Genomic DNA, 26,094 nt, shown 5'->3' on the forward strand with positions numbered 1-26,094 from the left:
ACTAGTTTTTGATCTTGAATCTTGCAACTACAGATTTGTTTATTAGTTCAAATAGCTTTACGGTAGATTCTGTATATATAAGATCATACCATCTGCAAAAAGGGAAAATTTTACATCCTTCATTCCACTTTACTTCTTTCATTCCATGAAAGAATGAAAATAAGGTGAATGACATTTCATATTCTGTTTTCTGGGCACAAACTCTTTATCCTAAGTAAGAAGACCTTGTTTGCCCTGCATCTAAGCTGAATTACAACTCCCAAAGGCTATTGGATGTTAGAAATTGGAAAGAGAATGGACAGGCCCCTAGAGAGAGGGTTGACAATTAAAGGCTAAATCCAAAAAGGAGTGTGACAGATTCAAACTGTATTAATCTAAATCAAGAATAGAAAAATGCCAACTTATTCTGAAAATGATTCAGCAGATGTGTATTTGTGTGCATAAACTCATGTGTAGGATACAAACACATACACATACTAAGTGAAAGAAAAGGAATGTGTACGCACAAATGTGGTGAAATACTGATGAAATTTCATTAAGAGCGCATATTTACTTTATTATTCTTGTACCTTTTCTATGAGTTTGTAATTTTTCAAAATAAAAAGTTGGAGAAAATCAGAATAAATATCAAGGATCGACAAGCATACTTACAAATGTACCATCTTAGGTAATACTTACTGCAATCTTATTATATAAATTATATGTTATACAGATAACAAGTAGTAGAACCCTAATTTGAATCTATGTCTGCTTAAGAGTTTCCTTCTTCAATATGAAGAAGACTTCTACAATAGTTCAGGAACCTAATTACCATATGTAAGACCATGAACTTCAAAACATTTAAGTGACCTGTAAATGACTTTGTGGATTATAATCCTAAAGCTGTATTATCTATAGAATACATACTGGTAGATTCTGTACACATGCATGGAAGAAAGGAAGAAGAATAAAATTTTTTAGGAGAAAAGTTTACTTTTACCAATAATGTTGATAAACCTTTCTCCTTAGTATAGGTAAATATGCAGATACGGTTAGCAAATAGTCTGTATTCTTGTTCCACAGTGAATATTAATGCTAAAAAAAACCCATAGAAGATGTTCTTCACTTAGTTGTCTTAATCATAGAAATAACCATGTTTCCCTGTTCAATTTGTATCTTGATCTATATGTAGGAGAAATTGTTTCTTTTTAAGAACACAGAATATTTTATCCTATTAATTAAAATGAATTGTTCAGTACTACAAGAAATACAAAAGAAGTTTAAGACAATGTTTTCTCCATGAGGACTTGGCAATCTAAGAAATAATACCCATGAAACTAATGGAAAGTGATTAAAAAAAAAAATCAAGGGCTAAACTATATGAGCCTAATATCTTGATATTATATCACTTATAAAGTATTTTTCTTTTCTTTGATTCTTCAAATATTTTGGTAACACTAAAGCACAAATAATAAACTAGTTTATTTCTCTTAAAATAAAATTATGTATCAGTTCATATTATTGATTTTCCTGCCTGCTTAAAAACTAACGAGAAGCATTATTGATTGCCATTGATCTTGTCCTGAAGGTACAAGCAAAAAGAATACACAATCCCAGAGGATACAGAACTAGGCAAAGCAGTTTTCTGCCAAGCCATGTTATTCAGTTAGAATTAGTTTTCCGAAATGACAGAGCACTACATTTCTTAACACAGTCTTAGAAAATAATCTTTTTAATAGTCATCTAAAACCTCAACTGTGAAAAATGTATCTAATTACTGAAGAATAATCAATTAAGGTTCATCCCAGAAACACTAATACAGCCTAGATTATTGTACGAAAAACTACAGTAAAGTTTCATTTTAAATTATGTATGACAAACCTCTAGCCTGTAAATAAAAACTCCCATTTCTTTAGGTGGAATTTTAGTAGCCTATGTATAATACATGTAATATATGTGGATATATATACACACACACATATATTATATATATTATATATATATATTATATATATATAATATATAATATATATATATTCTTTCTCCCTCTTCACATGCCAAGAAACCCTGACTCTAAAATGTTAAACTGAAAAGACTATTCAGTGTAAGTCTTCATGGTGACCCAAAAGTAAAGGAGAGGAATAAAGTAGTGAGTTTGACCAACATCATTTATTAATGTAACTTCTTAAGTATCTTGGAAGGTACTCTAAATGTGATTTCATAGGAAATCAGAAGAATATCCTATATAAAAATGGTGGGGTTTAGCAGCCCAGAGGATTCAGAACCACAATGCAGTAATTTGGATATTCTTTACCCTTAAAAGGGAAAGTGTCTGAAATCTTGATAAACATAAACTTACTTCCTCAGAACTGGTTTTTACCATTAAATGGCTTGGCCCAAACAATGTACTAAAATATAATTTCATATCCACTTATAACTTCAGATTAAATAAGGACTTATTAATTAATAAGGTTAAATTAATTAACACTATATCAAAAATTGTTAGCCTCATTTTATGACTAAAACTTTGAAGCACTAATTCATTACTGATTTGTTTTCTAGAAAAATAAGATACAAAGTATGTTATAGTTGCACACTGTAAAAATGTTTAATATTTAATATGGACTCATGGAACCTCTGCTGTGTACATTTTACAGAATTCTTTAATTTTATGTCTATATTACAGTCCTGAAATGGTATGCAGTTTTAATATATAAAGGCAAGCAGCTCTTCTCAGGTTTGTATTCTTGAGAGGAGAGTGTACTAATTAAAACAATAAAAAAATATAGAACACAATCATGATAAAACAGAGAACATAAACTATTAAAATTTCTCAGTTGAATTCTTTAAACTGTACCACGTATTTCCTTTGTCACTGAGGGATGAAGAAACAAAATCGTTCTGAGAGCAGAATCAGTATAGTATTACCATATTTGTAATTGTTTTTTTAACTGAGAAATATCACAATACAGTTTAGCTGTAAGTCCACTCACTTAAGGTTTCCGAGATTAAGACAGGGAAGTGGAGAGTGAAAAAGAAGCCACTCATAATCAAATAAAAAACTCAGAGGGTAAAGGGGTACTCAGGGCAAAATATAAACGTAGGGCTTTAATACTATATGAGTCTTCTGTTAATTTTTTACAAATAATTAAAAAAACAGACTAATAAATTTTGAATTTGGAAATACAGACATTGTGAAATAATTGTATTATGATGCAAATTCATTTACACTGAAATTCCAGGGATATGTTAGCAATTATCAGCATGTTGTTAAAGAATTCTATCCTGAGAATCTCATTAGATAGTGATGCAAACTACAGTTGTTATCATTCTGAGAACAAAGGGATCTTGAATGAGTAATCAATAGCAACTGGCAGAAAATGAGACATTAATTATGATCCTCTCTAGTGTTTTGTCTAAGGCAAGATTTCATTAAATGCTTTGTGCAACCTGAATAGTTCCAAGTCATTACCAACACTTTGGACAATACATTAATTGAGGGGGAGGGGAGACTATACAGGGAAACAAAGTAAAAGAAAACCTGAGATGTTTCTATTCCTTCCCCCAGGTCAATAAAAACATACCAACCACCACTAGCCAACTGTTATGCTTGTTCTTTTACAAGCCCTAAATCTTATAATCTCAACATGGTCTCTTGAAAATTTAATTATCATTTTCTATACTTAAAGTGTCAGGCAGGTTTGAGAAGATAATGACAGTCATCCATCAAACACATGCTGCCAACGCAATCAGCCCAATCTTTAAGAAACTACCTATGTACTATTAAATTAGTAAAACATGGTAATCTTAGCAGTTTGAATTTCCCAATCTCCTTTAATTATCAGTAACAGAGGGAAATTTTACCATCTTAATGTATCATTTTCACTAATTTTTGTCTGAACTTTTCTCTCAAATCCTACATCAGCCAATGAAAAGATTATTGAGTAGGAAGAAAATATGGGATAGAGATCAACGAAGGAAGACTTTGGGGAATAAAAAGAAAACTATAATGAAAACCATTAAAAACAATTTTAATACACCCAGTATTTAAGTAATTACAAATATGCAAAAAGAATGACTTTCTTTTAGGTTGAGTGCCTACTTCCAAATGCTATAAGGGATTTCTTGAAAGCAGACTCTCAAGAGGTCAGCAGTGAGCATACTCTAAGCCCATCTTCTTCCTAAGTGAGTTTTTCTGAGTGTCTGAAGTTAGAAACTTCCTTGTTAAATAGGGTCCTCTTAAGTCTTCCTGCAAAGCTACCAGTGTGCCTTTGAACCTTTTATTTATTTTTTTTTTATGAATAAAAAGGAACCGGCTCTGCGAGGTGCTAACCAACATTAAAAGAACAGGAGATAAAGAAGTATCATTTATCTTTTGCTTTTGTGGAAATGGTATTATGGAGTCCTAAGATTTTCAGCAGAGTTGATACTAAGAAGTCACTCCTTTTCCCTTTAATGCCAGTAAATGAGTACCTTCTCTTTCCAGTCCCTTGTATTTCGAAAAATACAATTAAGAATAACATAAAATACAATACAGTAGTAGGCATATAGTTAGGTATGAAATACTTTTTGAACTGAAACATCCTATACTGGAACATCTTCAAAAAGTTAAGCTTTTTATTTTGGGAATTTTCAAATATAAACAAAAATAGAAAAAACCCTCCAATATAATGAACCTTCCTATACCTTTCACCCAGCTTCACTTAACTTCCAGTATTCTGCTGCTCCTGCTTTACTTATTCTACCATTATTCACTTCTTGTTATACAGACCCTACAACTGACAACAATATCTTATAATCATGTAATGCCCAGGCTGTGGTCACCTCTTTTTTCATTTTTCCCCCCCTGAGATGGTGTCCAATCTCTAGCCATTATTTAATATACTCTTTTCTTCTGAAATCAGTTTGCAAAAGGATAAACTGACTTTTAAAAAAATGTTTATTTTTGAGAGAGAGAGAGGGAGAGAGAGCGCGCGCAAGCAACTGAGGGGCACAGAGAGAGGGGGACACAAGATCCAAAGCAGGTTCTGTGCTGATAGCTTTGGAACTGAAAGCAGCGAGTCCAATGTGGGACTCCAAGTCACAAACTGTGAGACTCGTGAACTACGAGATCATGACCTGGACACTCAGCCAACTGAGCTACCCAGGCGCCGGAAGAATAAATTGACTTTTATTACTTATTTATTTTAATATTTATTTATTTTGAGAGAGAATGTGCAAGCATGCATGCGAGCAGGGATGGGGCAGAAAGGGAGGGAGAGAAAAAACTTAAGCAGGCTCTACAATGTCAGTGCAGAGCCTGATGCAGGGCTCAATCTCATGAAGCTGAGACTGTGACCTGAGCCGAAATCAAAAGTCTGAAGTTTAACTGACTGAGCCACCCATGTGCCCCTAAACTGACTTTTAAACAATGTATCCAAAGAGCAATGAGTACCACCAAAAGTATAATTAGCAAGTTTTATGGAGAGAACAAAAATGAGGTTTTTTTCCCTGCCAAATACCTATGCATCATTTCTCTCTGGCCTTTTAACCAAAGTAGGAAATTAAACTTGCCTACTGCCTGATACTTTAAAATGAGACTTTCCTTCCACAAAGTAATTTATTTTACCTATGTTCCAAACTCAGAAGCTCCCTCTGCAGGTAGCTGATGGCTTATTATCCTGGTAATATATTTCCTTCCTATATCACAGGATTCAGATTCAAACATATTCTGAATACCTACTGAATACCAGCAGGCACAGCCTCTTCACAGGCTACTTAATGAGGTAATCATCTCTTGGAGAGCTTCGACACTGATCCATAGCCACTTTTATGTCTTTTTAACATTCCTGACTCCAGGATTCCTCCTATCACCATCAACTCATCTACTTTTTTTTTTCAGGTAGGCTCCAGGCCCAATGTGGAGCTTGAACTCTGCACCCTGAGATCAAGAGTCAGATGGATGCTCTGCTGACTGAGCCACCCAGGTGCTCTTTCCATCAACTAATTTACTGCCAAAAGGATGCTGTATGTACTGGAAACCCCTGGCTCCTGAAATTTTAAGTCCAATATTCAACTCTGACATGACCTATTTTTTTTCAATATATGTAGTATATTGTCAAATTGGTTTCCATACAACACCCAGTGCTCATCCCAAAAGGTGCCCTCCTCAATACCCATCACCCACCCTCCCCTCCCTCCCACCCCCTATCAACCCTCAGTTTGTTCTCAGTTTTTAAGAGTCTCTTATGCTTTGGCTCTCTTCCACTCTAACCTCTTTTTTTTTTTTTTCCTTCCCCTCCCCCATGGGTTTCTGTTAAGTTTCTCAGGATCCACATAAGAGTGAAACCATATGATATCTGTCTTTCTCTGTATGGCTTATTTCACTTAGGATCACACTCTCCAGTTCCATCCACGTTGCTACAAAGGGCCATATTTCATTCTTTCTCATTGCCACGTAGTACTCCATTGTGTATATAAACCACAATTTCTTTATCCATTCATTAGTTGATGGACATTTAGGCTCTTTCCATAATTTGGCTATTGTTGAGAGTGCTGCTGTAAACATTGGGGTACAAGTGCCCCTATGCATCAGTACTCCTGTATCCCTTGGGTAAATTCCTAGCAGTGCTATTGCTGGGTCATAGGGTAGGTCTAGTTTTAATTTTTTGAGGGACCTCCACACTGTTTTCCAGAGTGGCTGCACCAATTTGCATTCCCACCAACAGTGCAAGAGGGTTCCCGTTTCTCCACATCCTCTCCAGCATCTATAGTCTCCTGATTTGTTCATTTTGGACACTCTGACTGCCGTGAGGTGATATTTGAGTGTGGTTTTGATTTGTATTTCCCTGATGAGGAGCGACGTTGAGCATCTCTTCATGTGCCTGTTGGCCATCCGGATGTCTTCTTTAGAGAAGGGTCTATTCATGTTTTCTGCCCATTTCTTCACTGGGTTATTTGTTTCTCAGGTGTGGAGTTTGGTGAGCTCTTTATAGATTTTGGATACTAGCCCTTTGTCCAATATGTCATTTCCAAATATCTTTCCCCATTCCATTGGTTGCCTTTTAGTTTTGTTGGTTGTTTCCTTTGCTGTGCAGAAGCTTTTTATCTTCATAAGGTCCCAGTAGTTCATTTTTGCTTTTAATTCCCTTGCCTTTGGGGATGTGTTGAGTAAGACATTGCTACGGCTGAGGTCAGAGAGGTCTTTTCCTGCTTTCTCCTCGAGGGTTTTGATGGTTTCCTGTCTCACATTCAGGTCCTTTATCCACTTTGAGTTTATTTTTGTGAATGGTGTGAGAAAGTGGTCTAGTTTCAATCTTCTGCATGTTGCTGTCCAGGTCTCCCAGTACCATTTGTTAAAGAGACTGTCTTTTTTCCATTGGATGTTCTTTCCTGCTTTGTCAAAGATGAATTGGCCATACGTTTGTGGGTCTAGTTCTGGGGTTTCTATTCTATTCCATTGGTCTATGTGTCTGTTTTTGTGCCAATACCATGCTGTCTTGATGATGACAGCTTTGTAGTAGAGGCTAAAGTCTGGGATTGTGATGCCTCCTGCTTTGGTCTTCTTCTTCAAAATTACTTTGGCTATTTGGGGCCTTTTGTGGTTCCATATGAATTTTAGGATTGCTTGTTCTAGTTTCGAGAAGAATGCTGGTGCAATTTTGATTGGGATTGCATTGAATGTGTAGATAGCTTTGGGTAGTATGACATGACCTATTTTTACAACACCATAACTTCTTTACTACTTACTGCACTTTTTTTTTGGCTCAAGACATCCAGTATCTTTTTGTTTAAAAACAATTTTTTTTAATGTTTACTTATTTTTGAGATACAGAGTGCAAGCAGAGGAAGGGCCAGGCCCTTCCTGAAGCAGGCTCCAGGCTCTGAGCTGTCAACACAGAGCCTGATGTGGGGCTCGAACTCACAAACTGTGAGATAGTGACCTGAGCTGAAGTGGACGCTTAACTGCCTTGAGCCAGCCAGCCTCCTCATGTATCTTTTTGTTTTTAAATGCTTAATTTTGAGGGCGAGTGCACGTGCATGCAAGCAGGGGAGGGGCAGAGACAGAGGGAGACAGAGGATCTGAAGCAGGCTCTGCACTGACAGCAGAGAGCCCAATGTGGGGTTAGAACGCACAAACCACAAGATCATGACATGAACCAAAAGTCAGATGCTTAACTGACTGAGCCACCCATGCATCCCTCAAGATATCCAACAGCTTGACCTTCCCCCCCACCCCCAGTCCCTAAGTTTAATTATGGCTTCATTTCCTTCCTTTGAAAACTATCCCACATAGTCTATCACTTGAACCATTATCTCATTACTACTTCAATTCTTCTATCCTTAACCATTTACCAGCTATGAAACCTTGGATAAATTACATAATTCCTGAGGCTTCAGGTTCCTCCGTTGTCAAATGGAGAACAATAACAGCAACAGCAGTAGCAATACTTTTGTCATAGAGTACTGCAAGGACCATATGAAATGTCTGTAAGGTGCTTAGCACAATGCCTGACACTAGTAAATATGTGATATACGCTAGCCCTTATGTTTGTTTAGGCATACCTCATTTTATTGTACTTTGCGGATACTGCACGTTTTACAAATTGCAGGTTATTATCCTGGAGATATATATATATATATATATATATATATATATATATATATATATATTGCTTCTGTCGAGCAAGTCCACAGGTACCATTTTTCCAACAGCATTTGCTAACTTGTGTCTCTGTGTCATATTTTGGTAATTCTTGCAATGTTTCAAACTTCTTCATTATTACTGTATTTCTTAAGGTTATACTGTAATTGTTTTGGGGTACCGTGAGCTGTGTCCATATAAGAGGGTGAATTTAATCGATAAATGCTGTGTTCTGATTGCTCCACTGACCAGTCATTCTTCTGTCTCTCTCCCTCTCCTTGAGCCACTTTATTCCTTGAGACACAACGATATTCAAGTTAGGCCAATTAATAACCCAACAATGGCCTCTAAATGTTCAAGTGAAACGAAGAGTCACACATCTCTCACTTCAAATCAAAAGCTAGAAATGACTAAGCTTAGTGAGGAGAGCATGTCAAATGTGGAGATAGGATGAAATCTAAGCCAGTTGTACCAAACAGTTAGCCAAGGTATGAATACCATGAATACCATGAATTTCCTGTGAATACCAAAGGAAAAATTCTTAAGGAGATTACAAGTGCTACTCCAGTGAACACATGAATGGTAAGAAAGCCAAATAGCCTTAATGCTGATAGGTGGAAAGTTTTAGTGGTCTGGACAGAAGATCAAACCAGCTACAATACTGCATAATCCAAAGCACAGCCCTAACTCACCTCAATTCTATGAAGGCTGAGAGACTTGAGGAGGATGCAAACGAAAAGTATGAAGTTAGCAGAAGTTGGTTCATAAAGTTTAAGGAAAGAAGCCACCTCTGTAATATAAAAGTGCAAGGTGAAGCAACAAGTCCTGATATAGAAGCTGCAGAAAGTTATCCAGAAGATCTAGCTAAGATAATTAATGAAGGTGTTTACACTAAGCAACAAATTTTCAATGGAGATGAAACAGGCCTCTATCAGAAGATGTTGCCATCTAGGACTTACATACCTGGAGAGGAAAAGTCAATGCCCAACTTCAAAGCTTTACACAGAACAGGCCAAGTCTCTTGTTAGGGGCTAATGCAGCTAGTGACTTTCAGTTGAAGCCAGTGCTCACTTGCCATTATTAAAATCACAGGGCCCTTAAGAATTATGCTAAATAGGGGCACCTAGGTGGCTTAGTTGGTTAAGCATCCGACTTTAGCACAGATCATGATCTTGTGTTGTGGTTTATGGGTTGGAGCCCCAGATTGATCTTTGTGCTGATGGCTCAGAGCCTGGAACCTGCTTTGGATTCATTGTCTCCCTCTATCTCTCTGCCCCTACCCTGCTTATGCTTTGACTCTCTCTCTCTCTCAAAAAAAATAAACATTAAAAAAATATTAAAAAAAATTATGCTAAATATGCTCTGCCTATGCTCTGTAAATGGGACAAAGTCTGGATGACAGCCTACCTGTTAATATGGTTTACCTGGTTACACAGTTTACTGAATATTTTGAGCCCACTGTTGAGACTTGCTGCTTAGAAAAAAAGATTCCTTTCAAAATATTATTGCTCACTGACAATGAACCTGGTCATCCAAGAGCTCTGATGGAGATGTACAATGACATTAGTGTTGTTCTCATGCTTGCTCACCTGCAACCATGGATCAAAGAGTAATTCTGACTTTCAAATCTCATTATTACAGAAATGTCATAAGGCTAGGGTTGCCATAGATTATAATTCCTCTCTGAAAGATCTGTGCAAAGTCAAATGAAAATCTTCTGGAAGGGAATGACCATCCTACATGTTGTTGAGAACATTCATGATTCACAGGAAGAGGTCAAATTATCGACGTGAACAGGAGGGGAGTTTGGAAGAAGCTGATTCCAACCTCATGGATGAAATTAAGGTATGTACATTGTTCTTTTAGGCATAATGCTACTGCATACTTAACAGACTACAGTATAATGTAAACATAACTTTATATGCACTGGGAAAGCAAAAAATTCACCTGACTCACTTTACTGCAGTGATCTGGAACTGAACCTTCAGTACCTCTGAGGTATACGTGAATTATCACTATTATCAGTAATCCATGCAGCCAAACATTTGTTGTCTGCTTGTACATTTAGTCTGCTGAGTACTACTGGAGTAAAAATTAAAAACACATTGGAGTGTCTGGGTGGCTCAGTCTGCTGTTAAGCCTCCGACTTCGGCTCAGGTCATGATTTCACAGCTCGTGAGTTCGAGCCTGACATCGGGCTCTGTGCTGACAGCTCAGAGCCTGGAGCCTGCTTTGAAACCTGTGTGTCCCTTTCTCTCTGTCCCTCCCCTGTTAATGCTCTCTCTCCTTCAGAAATAAACATTAAAAAAAATTTAAAAACATATAAAACTATATAGGTTAATAGTTATTTCTGGTCTCTAATCTGAGCTGAATCATCCATACCTCTTCACTAGAGAGCTCATAGAATTGAAAGAACATTTTCAGGTATTTTATTTCAATCAAACAACATATGCTCTAATCCCTCTATTATAAAAATTTCAGTAAAGGGAAGGTCTAGCCTGTGCTTGAAAACATCCAGTGACAATAAAGTCACTATCTACCTAGGTTGACTATTCTATCTTCTATACCATGACAACATTCCTTCTTACATTATGTTAAAATCAGGATCAGGGTGCCTGGGTGGCTGAGTTGGTTAAGCAGCTGACTCTTGGTTTCAGCTCAGGTCATGATCTCACGGTTTGTGGGTCTGAGCCCTGTCTTGGGCTCCTTGCAGACAGTGTGGAGCCTGCTTGGGATTCTCTCTGCCCCTGCCCCCCTCTCTCTCTCCCTCTCTCAAAAATAAACAAATACTTAAAAAGGAAAAAAAACCTCATGAAAGTCTTTTTAAAACTAAACAGTCCTCAGTCCTTCAATCACTTTCCATATGCTAGAGTTGCAAATTATTTTATTTGCAAGATTCTCTAAGTGATTTTTAGTTTACTTCTGCCTGTTTTGAAATGCATATGCTCAGAAAGGTATACAATATGAACTTCCTTATTCTAAATAATATGTTTCTAATAATTCAGTCTAAGACTAAGGTCCAATTAAGTTCCTTATTATTAGGCTTGCTGTTAGGAAGAAATATCCAAACTGTTCTTTAAAACAACTAGTTTAATTAAACCTCTTGGGGAAATAATAGGTCAATATAGGATTTGCTACATATGAAAGCTCCTGATTCTCCTAGTTGTCAGAAACACATACCTGTATAGGAAAAAAATGTGTTTTTGATGGAAATTATGCATTATCTGGAATAGGGTCAGTTCTATAAAGGCCAGACAGAAAGCATTCAAGTTTTGTGCATCATATTGTCTGTTTTAACTATTCAGTTCCATCTTTGTACCAAGAAAGAAGCTATAGCCAATATGTAAATGAATGGGAATGGCTATGTTGTAATAAAATCATTTATAAAAAAAGGGGGGGGTGGTGAGAATATTTGGCTGATAGTCATAGTTCCCTGATTCTCACTCCAGAGCCCAACATTCTAGGTTATCTGATTCTCATTCTAGAGGAGCTATTTTACAACTATAAATTGTAGATAACTGAGAGCAATGCAAAATAATTCTTATCTGTCTGCAAAAAACATTCTTTCCAGTAAAGGGATAAACAACTCTCCTCCACTTTCAACACTTCTAGCATCCTGCTCCAAAGGGGGAAAAATGTTTTGTCTACATTTGAACATTATTTTCCGTAATCTTTAAAATTTATTTTTATATGTTTGTTACTAAAATATAGTTAACATGTCATATTAGTTTCAGGTATACAACATACTGATTTGACAGTTCTAAGTATTACTCAATGCTCACCATCATAAGTACAGTTTTCATTTGTTGCCATTTAACATTACTACAATATTACTGACTGTATTTCCTATACTGTACTTTTCACCTCCATGACTTATTTTATAACTGGAAGTTTGCACATCTTAATTTCCTTTATCTACTTCACTCACCCCTCACCTCTGGCAACCACCAGTATTGTTCTCTGTATTTATGAGTCTTCTGGTTTTTTGTTGTTGTTGTTTCTTTTTTAGTTATTTCCATAATTTTCATCTATGGCTGTCTGTTTTTGGATTCTCCTTTGAACTGGTTCTGACACCTTACGGATTTCTTCACTGATGAGATAAAATCTATATACATAGTCACTTAAAAATTGTTTCTAATTTTTATTTATTTTTGAGAAAGACAGAGCACGGGTGGGGGGAGGGGCAGAGAGAGAGGGAGACCCAGAATCTGAAGCAGGCTTCAGGCTCTGAGCTGTCAGCACCAAGACCAATGTGAGGCTCGAACCCACGAATAGCGAGATCGTGACCTGAGCCGAAGTCAGATGCTTAATTGACTGGGTCACCCAAGTGCCCCTATACATAGTCACTTTTTATCTGTAGGACAGTCATGACTTTACATATTTTTAAAAATTTATCTTTTAACACCTGCAATGTGCTGTTGTTATAGGAAAACTAAGATCTGTCTAAACTACCTCCTATTCCATGGTTCATGTATGGCCTAGAGCTACACCATCTCAAATAGTTGCCTAGTCTCCAATTCATAAATTCTCTTGCATATCCTGAACCTGGATTTAACTTTTCTAAGAAACACTTGTATTTTTCATCATGCCACACATGTCCGATCCCAAACCCTTACAAGATACAAACTGGTTAGGCATTCAAGCAACATCCTTATAATTCAAACACCTCATACTGTTCCCCAAAACAAATATTTAATTCAAGCCAAACTAAAATGCTACTATTCCCAGAATCCACATTTACTTATTTGTTTCATTCAAAATATATTCATTCAAAAAGTATTCACTGATACCTTCTATTGATCAGGCACAGAGTAGGTGCTGAAAATACAACAAACAAGCAGCCATTGACCCTGTCCTTACAAGCTTACAGTTTTGGTGGGAGAAAATTAAGGAAGCACCTACAAAATGTGTTGAATATTATTACCTGTATTTACATTAGCCATATGTTCTCTTTCCCCAAGATGTCCTCCTCTCAACTTGGTCAAATTTTACCCATTCTCCAAGATTTTGTTTTATTAAGTTTATTCATTTCTTTTGAGAGAGAGAACATGTTTGCACACATAGGGGAGGGACAGAGAGAGAGATAAAAAGAGAGGGGGAGACAGAATCCCAAGCAGGCTGTGCACCATCAGTGCAGAGCCTGATCCCGGGCTCAATCCCATGAACTGTGAGATCATGATTTGAGCTGAAATCAAGAGCTGGATACTTTAATGGACTGAGACACCCAGGTGCCCCTCCAAGACTTTAGAGTTGTATACTTCCTTTGCAAAATCTTCCCTGTATCAAAGTCATGTTAATTTCTCTCTCTTCTGTGTTCTCATACCTCTGCCACTTCCTTGAGATTTACTACAGGTTATCTTATCATTTTAATTAATTTTCTCTTTGTACAGAGCTGGTCTCCCCCAACTAGAATGTAAGCTTCTTGAGGCCTGATGCTAAATCTTTTACTCTGTTGCCTGGTCCAGTTCTTTATATATGGTAAAACAAACAAATTTGTATTGATTCTTTATCTTTTAATCAAGTCCTATAATGTGTGAAGATGTTTCCTTGACATTTTTCTTTCCTTTTTTTTTTTTTTAAGTAGGCATAGAGCCTAACCTGGGGCTTGAACCCACAACCCTGAAGATCATGACCTAAGATGAAATCAAGAGTTGGACACTTAATAGACTGAGCCACCCTGGTGCCCCTATTCATTTTTTTAACTTATGCTTTTTTATAAGTAGAAGTCTTTATAGTTTTTTTTTTATTTATTTTGAGAGAGAGACAGGGGAGGAGAGGTTGAGAGAGAGGGAGACAGAATCCCAAGCATGTGGGGCTCAATCCCAGGAACTGTGAGATCATGATCTGGGACAAAATGAAGTGAACGCTTAACCAACTGAGCCACCCAGGCACCCCTCAGCAGAAGTCTTTAATTTTGATTAATTCTAATTTATCATTTTTTCTTTTGTGGTTTTTAAATTTTTGTATTCCATATAAGAAAGATTTGCTTACCCCCAAATTGAGGGGATATTCTCCTGTTTTCTTTTTATAGCTTTATAGTTGTAGCTTTTACATTTAGGTCTAGGATCCATCCTGAATAACTTTTGTGTTTAGTGTGAGAGGACTGACATTCATATTTGTCTATATGAATCTCCATTTATTATTGCATCTTTTATGGAAAAAAAAACCTGTCCTTTCTTCATTGGACTATTTTGGCAAAATGCTGAAAATCAAATGAACTACATAAAGCGTGGGTGTACTTCTGGGCTATATTCTGTTCTAGTGTCATATTTCTCAATCAGGCCAGTTTGTGCTGCTTAATTACATATAGCTGTACACTAAGTCTTAGAGTCAGGTAGCATAAATTCTCTACCACTGCTCTTCACTTTTTAAGACTGCATTGGGTATTCCTAGGTTCTTTGTATTTCCAAAGAAATTTTTACTTTTACTTATTTATTTTAACAGGGTTTTTAAAATTTTTTTTTTCCTTTTTTTGAGGGGGGGGGGGACACGTGCACACGTGAATGGGGGAGGGGCAAAGAGAGGGGGAGACACAGAATCTGAAGCAGGCTCTAGGCTCTGAGCTGTCAGCACAGAGACTGATGTGGGGCTTGAACTCAAGGACTGTGTTATCATGACCTGGGCCAAAGTTGGACCTTAAATGACTGAGCCACCCAATTACCCCTAAGAGGGTTTTAAAATAATTTTTAATTATTTTTGAGAGAGAGAAAGAGGGAGAGAGTACATGCAAGTACAAGCAGGGGACAGTCGGAGAAAGAGGGAGAGAGAGAATCCAAAGCAGGCTCTGGGCTGTTGGCACAAAGCCTGATTTCACATACCATGAGATCATGACCTGGGCTGAAATCAAGAGTCAGAGGCTTTAACCAATGAAGCCACCCAGGCACCACCACCCTCGCCTTCCAAAGATTTTAAAAATCAGCTGGTAAATTCAGCAGCCCCCCATTCCCTTCCCCCACCCCCAAATCCTAGTGAGGTTATAACTAGGATTATACTTAATCTATAGATCAAGTTGGGAAAAAATGACATTTTCCTTTTTCTTTTTTAAATTAAGAAAATATTTTTTTTAAGTTTTTAAATTTATTTTCACAGAGAGAGAGAGCAGAGGAGGGGCAGAGAAAATCTCAGGCAGGCTCTCTGCTGTCAGCACAGAGCCTGATGTGGGGCTCGAACTCAGAAATCGTGAAACCATGACCTGAGCCGAAACCAAGAGTCAGACACTTAACTGACTGAGCCACCCAGGCTCCAGAAATGACATTTTCAAAATATAGTCTTCCTATTCATAAACATAGTACGTCTCTGATTTTCTGGGGTCTCTTTAAATTTCTTTAAGCAATGGTTAGTAGTATAATTTTTACCAGTGTTGAGGTTTTTACAGGTCTTTTGTTAAAATTTATTCCTCAGAATTCCTATCCATTTCTTGAATGCTACTGTAAATGGCATTCCTTTTCATTTTATCTTTTAAAAACTAAGCTGTTACATACATATAATAAAATGTTCAGATCTTAAGTGAACTACTCCATCAGTTTTGATGAATGCATATGAAACATTTTTATCACCTTAGAGATAGGGTCCCTTTACAGAAGAACCCTCCTCCTATTGGCAACCACTGATTTCACTTCTATCAATACAGGATAGTTTTGCCTATTAATTCATATAAATGGAGCCATACAGTATTTTTGAGATTTTGGCCTGTTTCACTCAGTACGACATTAGTGGCATCATTAGATCATTCCATTTTACTGCTGAATGACATTCAGTGTATAAACATAATATAGGTCATTTATCCATTCTCCCGCTGATGAACATCTGAGTTTCCAGTTTTAGGCTATAATGAATGAAAGTGTCAGGAACATTTTTGAGAAGAAAGCTTTTTGTGAACAATGTTTTCACTTATCTTGGATAAATACCTCAGAGTAAAACAGCTGAGTCATGGGGCAGATACATATTTAACTTTCTAAGTAACTGCCAGTTTTTTAAAGTCATTGTAACCATTTTACAATCCCACTAGCAATGTATCATCTTTTTAATTTAGGTATTCTGGTTAGCCCTATACTAATACGTAACTCTGGTTTTAATTTTCATGGGCCTAATAGCTCATAATGTGAAACTTTTTTAATGTATTGATTACCCATTTGTATATCTTCTTATGTGAAGTGTCTGCTCAAGTGTTTTGCTTATTTAAAAAAAATGGGTTGCTTTTTATTATTGAGTTGTCAGAGATCATTGTATTTGTCAGACAGGTGTTGCAAATACCTTCTCCTCATCTGTGGCTCCTCTTTTCATTTTCTTGATGAGTGTAAGTTTTTTTTTTTTTAAACCACTTTATTGACGAATGATTGACATACAAAAATCTATACATATTTATTTAAAAAATTTTTTTAATGTTTTTATTTATTTTTGCAACAGAGAGAGAGAATGAGCAGGGGAGGGGCAGAGAGAGAGGGAGACACAGAATCAGAAGCAGGCTCCAGGCTCTGAGCTGTCAGCACAGAGCCTGATGCGGGGCTCGAACCCATAGACTGTGAGATCATGACCTGAGCCGAAGTCGGACGCTTAACCGACTGAGCCACCCAGGCGCCCCAAAAATCTATACATATTTAATGTGCATAACTTGGTGAGTTTAAGATGCTGCTGTTTTTGTTGTTGCTACTGTTGTGTTTTTTAATTTACATCCAAGTTAGTTAGCATATAATGTAACAATGATTTCAGGAGTAGAAATTAGCCCATCCCCTCTCCCAAAACCCCTCCAGCAACCCTCTATTCTCCATATTTAAGAATCTCTTATGTTTCGTCCCCCTCCCTGTTTTTATATTACTTTTTTCTTCTCTTTCCTTATGTTCATCTGTTTTCTATCTTAAAGTCCTCATGTGAGTGAAGTCATATGATATTTGTCTTTCTCAGACTAATTTTGCTTAGCATAATACCCTCTAGTTCCATCCACATAGTTGCAAATGGCAAGATTTCATTCTTTTTAATTGCCTAGTAATACTCCATTGTGTATACTTACCACATCTTCTTTATCCATTCATCCATCGATGGACATTTGGGCTCTTTCCATACTTTGGCTGCTGTTGATAGCACTGCTATACACATTGGGGTGCATGTGCCCCTTCGAAACAGCATACCTGTATCCCTTGGATAAACCCTAGAAATGCAATTGCTGGGTCATAGGGTAGTTCTATTTTTAATTTTTTGAGGAACCCTCATACTGTTTTCCAGAGTGGTTGCACCAGTTTGCATTCCCACCAGCAGTGCAAAAGAGATCCTCTTTCTCCGCATCCTTGCCAGCATCTGTAGTTGCCTGAGTTGTTAATGTTAGTGATTCTGACAGGTGTGAGGTATCTCATTGTGGTTTTGATTTGTATTTCCCTGATGATGAGTGATGTGGAGCATTTTTTCATGTGTTGGTTGGTCACATGGATATCTTCTTTGGAGAAGTGTCTATTTATGTCTTTTGCCCATTTCTTCACTGGATTATTCATTTTTTGAATGTTGAGTTTGATAAATTGTTTACAGATTTTGGATACTAACACTTTATCTGATATGTCAATTGCAAATATCTTCTCCCATTCTGTTGGTTGCCTTTTAGTTTTGCTGATTGTTTCCTTTGCTGTGCAGAAGCTCTTTTGATGAGGCCCCAATAGTTCATTTTTGCTTTTGTTTCCCTTGCCTCCAAAGACCTGCTGAGTTAGAAGTTGCTGCGGCCAAGGTCAAAGAAGTTTTTGATGGCTTCCTGTCTTACATTTAGGACTTTCATCCATTTTGAGTTTATTTTTGTGTATGGTGTAAGAAAGTGGTCCAGGTTCATTTATCTGCATGTCGCTGTCCAGTTTTCCCAGCACCACTTGCTGAAGAGACTGTCCTTATTCCATTGGATATTCTTATCTGCTTTGTCAACGATTAGTTGGCCATATGTTTGTGGGTCCATTTCTGGGTTCTCTATTCTGTTCCATTGATCAGAATGTCTGTTTTTGTGCCAGTACCATACTCTCTTGATGATTAAAGCTTTGTAATATAGCTTAAAGTCTGGGATTGTGATGCCTCCAACTTTGGTTTTCTTTTTCAAGATTGCCTTGGCTATTTGGGGTCTTTTCTGGTTCCATACAAATTTTAGGTTTGTTTTTTCCAGCTCTGTGAAAAATGCTGGTGTTATTTTGATAGGGATTGCACTAAATATGTAGATTCCTTTGGTTAGTATTGACATTTTAACAGTATTTATTCTTCCTATCTAGGAGCATGGAATCTTTTTCCATTTTTTTGTGTCTTCTTCAATTTCTTTCATAAGCTTTCTATAGTTTTCAATGTATAGATTTTTCACCTCTTTGGTTAGATTTATTCCTAGGTATTTTATGGTTTGGTGCAATTGTAAATGGGGTTGATTCCTTGATTTCTCTTTCTGTTGTTTTATTATTAGTGTGTAGGAATGCAACCGATTTCTGTGCTTTGATTTTATATCCTGCGACTTTGCTGAATTCATGGATCATTTCTAGCAGTTTTTTGGTGGAATCTTTTGGGTTTTCCATATAGAGTATCAGATAAGTGTAAGTTTTTAATTTTGAGTAAGTTCAATTCATCAGTTTTTCTTTCATGTTTTATGCTTATGTGTTCCCTATGAAATCTGTTTTGTAAGCAGCAAAGATATTCATCTATTTTTTTTCCCTAGCAGCTTTATTATTTTAGCTTTCATATTTAAGTCCATGATCTATCTCAAATTTGTCTGTATATGGTGTAAGATAAGGATTGAAGTTTTTTTTTTCCTTCTCATACTGGTAATTCAGTTGTTCCAGCACCCATATGTTAAAGAGATTTTTTTTTTTTTTTTAAGTTGCTGGGTGCTCATATCAAACATCATCTGCCATAGAAGGTATGGGTCGCTTTCTGGACTTTATTCTGTTCATCATCTGTCAATCTTTATATGAATACTACACTGCCTTGATTAGTGTTGCTTAAAATAGTAAGTCTTGAAGTCAGGTACCAAGACCCTCTTCTTTTCTTTTTCAAGATTTTTTTTTGTTTCTTTCAATCCTAAGACTTTCCAAATGAACTTTTAAATAATTTTGTCAAAGTCTAAAAAAAAAGCCTGGGACTGACTTCTAAATGATAATGAGTCTTCCAATTCATGAACATGGCATATATATTTATTTAGATCCTCTTTGATTTCTCCCAGCAATATTTTACAGTTTGCATTGTTGAAGTCTTATAATCTCTTAAGTATATCTCTCAGTATTTTATGCTTTTTTGATATAGATAGTACTTTTGGGTTAGTTTCATTTTCTAACTGTTCATTGGTAGTATGTAGAAATATAATTATGTTTTTAGATTGACTTTGTATCCTGTGACAAAGCTAAAGGATTATTAGTTCTACAAGTTTCCTTGAGGATTCCACTGGACTTCTCATGTACACAAACATGTCATCTGCAAATTCAGCTTATTCTTTCAAATTGTCTTTTTTGTTGTTGTTGTTTTTAATTGCCTTATTACATTGGCCAGGACATAAAATTTAGGTCAGGAAAATGGAAGTTCTTACCTTCTTCCTAACTTGAGGGGAAGGGGAGTGGGAGGTAGAGGGATATATAGTCTTTCACTATTAAGTATGCTGTTAGATATAAATCATTCATGTATACCTTTTATCAAAGTGAGGAAGCTGCTTTCTATGCTTAGTTTGTTGTGAGGTTTTATCATGAACATTTCATTTTTGCTGAATACATCTATGGAAACAATCACATTGTTTTTCTCCTTCATTCTGTTAATGTGTCAAACGAAACTAATTTTCAAATGTTAAGCCAAACATTACATGTGTGGTTTTATTATTCACTTCATAAAATGAGCTGTAAAGTGTTCCCTCCTTCTGTTTCCTAAAATAGTTTGTATAAGGTTAGTATTATATTTTTCCCTGTGCATTTGAAAGAATTCACCAATGAAACCATGACCTTCAAGCTTTCTTTGTGGGTTTTTTTTTCTCTCTTACAAACAACTTTTACATCCCCCTCTTTTTTTATATTTTATTTTACTTTAATTCCAGTATAGTTAACACATAGCGTTATGTTAGTTTTGGCATACAATACTAACATAGTGATTCAACACTTGTTAGTGTTGAACTAACACTAATAAGTTTGGGTTTTCCATATAGAGTAGTGATGGAACTCTACTGTTTCATACTGTGATTCAACACTTCCATATGACACCCAGCGCTCATCACTCTTTGTGGGTTTTGGAGAAGAACTTATTTTCATTAACAGATACAGGGTTATTCAGACTTTGTTTCATCTTGTCCCTTTTGTAAGTATTTCTCCAAATTTATTTCACCTAAGTTGTCAAATGTACTGAATTAAGTTATTCACAATATTTCTTTATTATGTTTTTCATGTATACATAGTTTACAATGATAACCTCCTTTCCATTCCAATAATTGGTAAATTGTGTTCTTTCCCTTTCTTCCCTCTCCCATTTTATCTTAATCAGCTTAGCTAGGAGTTACTAATTTTATGGATCTTTTCAAATAACCAAATTCTGGCTTTGTTATTTTTTCTATTATTTTTGTAATATTACATCAATTTTTGCTCTTTTTAGTATTATTTCCCCCTACTACTTACTTTGTGCTTGTTTTTCTAGCTTCCTAGGGCAGAAACTCAGGTTGTACACTACAGATCTTTTTGAATACAAGCATCTAAAGCTATACTTTTTTTTTTCTAGGCAGTTTTAGCTGTACCAACACATTTTGTTATATCATATTTCATTATAATTAGTTAGAAAGTTTCTAAATTCCCTTGTGATTTTTCAAACCACAGATTATTTAGACATAGGTTAATTTCAAAATATTTGATGTTTCTCTAAGTATCTTACTAACATAATTTAATTACTTCTGGTCAGTTAATATACTGTATTACTTTCAAAAATTTCCAATCTATAATTTTACAGATCAGCACATGGTTCAATCCCGTTAAATATAACATGTACCCTAGAAAGGCATTTAGATTCTTCAATTGTTGGGAACAGAGTTTTATAAATATCAATGAGGTCAAAGTAGTTGACACCAAGTGAACTAAGTTTTTGTGTATTTTGTCAGTTACTGAGAAATATAGGTATTCAAACCATTAACTCTAATTTTGAATTTGTTTATTTCTCTTTAATTCTATCAAATTTTGTTTCACTTATTTTAAAGCTCTGTAATTAGGTATACACCTTTATCATTGTCATATCTTCCTGATGCATTGACTCTTTTATAATTTTATCATTATCATTATAGCTGTATATAATGACACTGGTGATAATGAAAAAAGAGGATGGTTAAGAAGCAAATGGTAAGGGTAAATTTCCAAATAACTAAATGCTGTGTTTTTAAAGCTGCCATTTTCTCAGGCATGTGATACCTGAACATTGATGAAACTTAAAACTTCTTGGATAAAACCAAGACCCTGCCTCTTTTAGGTTTGAACTTTGAAGAAAAACTTATACAAACTACTTGGATACATGTTTGTTCACATTAGTGAAAAACTGTTGTGATGATAAAAGGATTTTTCATATCATGGTGAAGAATTATCCTTATTGTTAAAAAAGATGTTGGCTTCTATGTTCTGTGTTGAATCAATTAAAAAAATTCGATTGCAGAATGATCTATCATTGTTTCCAGTAAAACGGCTACACCAGTTTCTTTTTAATGGCTCATCAGTTATGGGACTGCCATGAAGGTAATATGAGGAGACTCATTTAGCAATATATTATTACATCATCTTAACATGAAGCAAGGCCCATCAGGCACTATTAAATTAGACTGAATTTTGCAGAATGTCAGCAGCATTTTATGTACATTAATAGCAGAGATAAATGTTTCCTTGGGGAATATGCTGAAGAAAAATGGTTTCAAAGTGGTGTTTGGATATAATTTTCCAGTCACTGTTTACATTTCCTTCTATTATCATTGCATGGTTAAGATTTTTATGTTACTTGTGAATAGGCAAGACAAAATGACAGCCAATGTTTTACTGTATTTTTGTTTTCTTTGACCCATGATAACAAATACTGTTTGGGATATAGGTTTTTCTTTGAATAGTAGTGACAGATATTTTTTAACTCTTGAATATCCTAAGTTTACTATTTAGGCCTCAGATCAGCTGGTGCCATCCATTATAATTTTGTCTAGCAACTGCAACATAGGCAGAGCTAAGTAACAGTAATAAATAGCAAAGTATTGTTCCTTTCACAGCAAGGAATTCTTTCACTTGTTTTAAGAGCCCTCCTGTCTTCACTGATGTTTTTGCTGCAGTAAAATCTCTCCTCTCTGCTGAATTTTGGGCTTCCTCTTTGTGGTTCATACATTGCTTCTGTGCATTCTTTACCAACAAATCTTTCCCTCACTTGAATATCTTTAAATTTCTTGTACATAGCAATATTGCTATTTTACATTTCATACATTCCAGTAAACTTGTTTCTCTTTTCCATAGGCCTGCCTGATCTCTCCAAAATGCAATAAAAAATTGTTAAGCAGTAATCTTATAGCTTCTTCCTTTTTTTATACTCTCTATATGTTTATATTTGGCATATAGAGAACTGGGTTTCTCAAAGTATAATCCCCAGTCCATGTGAATTAGCACTTGCTTAAAATATTAATTCCCAGATCCCTCCTTGGTCAAACAAATTAAGTGAAAGAGTAGTAAGGGCACAGACTAGGAATCTGAGACTGTAACAGCATCAACCGTGTGTTTAGAAGGTTTACCACTTGCTAGATGCACAGTTTTGAGCAAATTACTTAAAACCTCTGGAGAACATCCATTTTTCAGTCTGAAAAACAGGTGTTGTTAAAAGGATTAAACATGATAATGTTTAAAGTTTTTTTTTTTTTTTCATTTTAATTTTGTTTAGGAGAGCGGGGCAGAGGGGCAGAGGGAGAGAGAGAATTCTAAGCAGGCTCCATGCTTAGCACAGAGCCCAATGTGGGGCTTGATTTCATGACCCTGGGATCATGACCTGAGCCAACACCAAGAATTAGATGCTCAACTGACTGAGCCACCCAGGTGACCCAAATATGATCATGTTTAATTCAATTCCTGGCTCAGCTAGTTCTCAGTAAATGGTAGCAACTGTTATTACAGTGTTATGCATCTAGGTTTAAAGTAAACGTTTTCTGATATGAGAATTAAATCTGGTGTTGTATACCTGAAGCTAATATAACTCTGTATGTTAACTATAATGGAATTAAAATAAAAATAGAAACTGTGAAAAAAAGGAATTAAATCTGGTATAAACATATTCATCTTTGGAAAAACTGTTAAGATTCACCTTTGCAAAATTGAAGAATTATATAAATACAGCTTACCACTAATCCTAACTAAATACCACTACCTTTGCAAAGGGAGTATAAAAAATGTAAGTGGAAACTCATTTAGTGTAAGCATTAACTGATTTATTAGATACAGCTGTAGTTTCAAAGAGCTTAGAATCATTTTTTTACCTTAGGTTTAGCAATAGTGCTAACATTAGAATGGCTCTCAAACTTTTTGGTCTCTTAAAAATATTAAGGATTCAAAATAGCTTTTGTAAAGTTTATCTCAGGAATGCAAGGATGATTTAACATACCAAAGAAAATCAATGCAAGTCACCATAGTATAGTAAAGTCTTCTAGCTGGCTTAGCCACTACTGGGCACTGTTTCAACTAATTCTGTGCTCTAGCATTTATCCATGTGCACTCTTACATGCATGCTCCCTCCTCACACATACACTTTCCAATCTATATACAGAGATTAGTGAGGATAAAGGAGGAAAGAATCACTGGGGTTATGAGTTATCCGGCTTGCAATAGGGTTGTGCTAAGGATCTTCTCTCACTTCCCAAAGCCAAGTGAGAACTACAAGAGATTTAATAAGGCACATTTCAAGGAAGAGCAATAATGACCTTTTCCTTAAAAAAAAATTTGTTTTTTACATTTATTTATTTTTGAGAGACAGAGCACAAGTTGGGGAGGGACGGTGAGAGGAGACACAGAATCTGAAGCAGGGTCCCGGCTCCGAGCTGTCAGCACAGAGCCCGATGCGGGGCTCAAACTCACGGACTGTGAGATCATGACCTGAGCCAAAGTCAGACGCCCAACAGACTGAGCCACCCAGGCGCCCCAATAATGATCTTTTCTGATGGGACAGTGAATGTAATGACTTGAATAAATAATACAAAAATTAAAAAAAAACACCAAAATAGCTTTGTTTTATAGGTTATATGAACAGAAAAATTGTTAAATGTGCACTTGTTTTATTAAATGCTTTCACAAGTACATGGAATTTAACCTTCAGAGACCTACAAAGTAGGTGGAAGCAAAATGCTAATTCTGTTTCTCAAATGAGGAAATCAACACAGAGATAGGATTTAAGGTTAAAAGACCTGTCTTAGGACTATAGGTCAATAACTTCTAACGATGGGATTTCAACCTAGGTCTTCTGAATCTGAATGGCACAATTATGTGGTATGTATTAAATGGGAAAGTATTGTTAGAATGAGAGTTAAAACTGGCTCATATGCCCATGTCTGAAATTAGGGTGGAACTCATGAAAGGCATGTGAACAGCAGAAAACAAATTTCCTACATTCTGCCTTTCCTTTCTTTTCTTTTTAGCTTGATCCTGATGGTAATGTACAGGTGAATTAAGTATTCAGGATTCTCTCTAAAGATGGGGGGGGGGGGGCAGGGAAGCAGAGAAGATGGCCATTAGTAAAAATGCAATATGCTAAAGGAATGTGAAGAGTTGAAACAACATTTCCAAGTCAAAGAAACTTTTGGAAGCTTAAAGAACTGGTTAGAGTATAGGACTGAAATGAAAATACTCAAAACAATAAGTTTAACATTACAGGATAGAAAAGCTACACAGAGCAAACGTAGGTTCTTCACATAATTATGTCAGTAACTCTGTTCTTTTTATGAGGAAATATGCAAATTCATTTTCAGAAGTGATAAGCATTTTGTAAAACGGTAGGAGGATAACTTGCTTTGCTTCCACTTAAAATGGAGGTGAGTATGAAAATCTCTGATGATAGAGAAAGACAGTCTAGTGAACTGGAGAACAGAAACCATTTTAAGTGGAGGGAGAAGAAAATATATTTAGTTACTAATATCTTATAGTGAAATAAATCAGATAAATTTCTACCTCTTCTATTAAAGTTCTTATTTGTGTGTTAAAAATGATCTGACTTTTGTATTTATTAAACTTACTTGACAGCCTGGTAATCCGGTGTCTCTGCTGTACAGGGAAAATGAGCCTCTCTCTGACGTTTTTCCTATGAAACAAAAAATATAACTGTATACAAAAATCCTCACTTATTGACAATTCAACTTCTAGACCATTCATAGTAACTATACTGTGATTTGGAAGTACAGAGAACAAATCAGAAACAAGAAGACAAAATCCAATAAATAAAATTTAAAAAGCTTACTATCATTCCAGTTTAACAAATTCTGATTTTTGTAAAATAGCATGTATTTTATTGAATACTTTCTGCTGTGAAACACT

At 35.8% G+C, this 26,094-nt stretch overlaps 1 protein-coding gene across 9 annotated transcripts in view; it reads right to left on the reverse strand.

The window, feature by feature from the left end:
* TCF12 (transcription factor 12) overlaps positions 1–26,094 on the reverse strand; it is a 376,180-nt gene that overhangs the window by 89,350 nt on the left and 260,736 nt on the right. For all 9 annotated transcript variants that reach the window (XM_027067340.2, XM_027067339.2, XM_027067337.2 and 6 more), the window contains one exon: positions 25,797–25,861. In XM_027067340.2, coding sequence (XP_026923141.1) covers positions 25,797–25,861 — 65 coding nt within the window. The remainder of the gene's footprint in view (positions 1–25,796; positions 25,862–26,094) is intronic.

This window comes from Acinonyx jubatus, chromosome B3, assembly GCF_027475565.1.
Source record: "Acinonyx jubatus isolate Ajub_Pintada_27869175 chromosome B3, VMU_Ajub_asm_v1.0, whole genome shotgun sequence".
In the NCBI taxonomy this organism is placed as follows: domain Eukaryota; kingdom Metazoa; phylum Chordata; class Mammalia; order Carnivora; family Felidae; genus Acinonyx; species Acinonyx jubatus.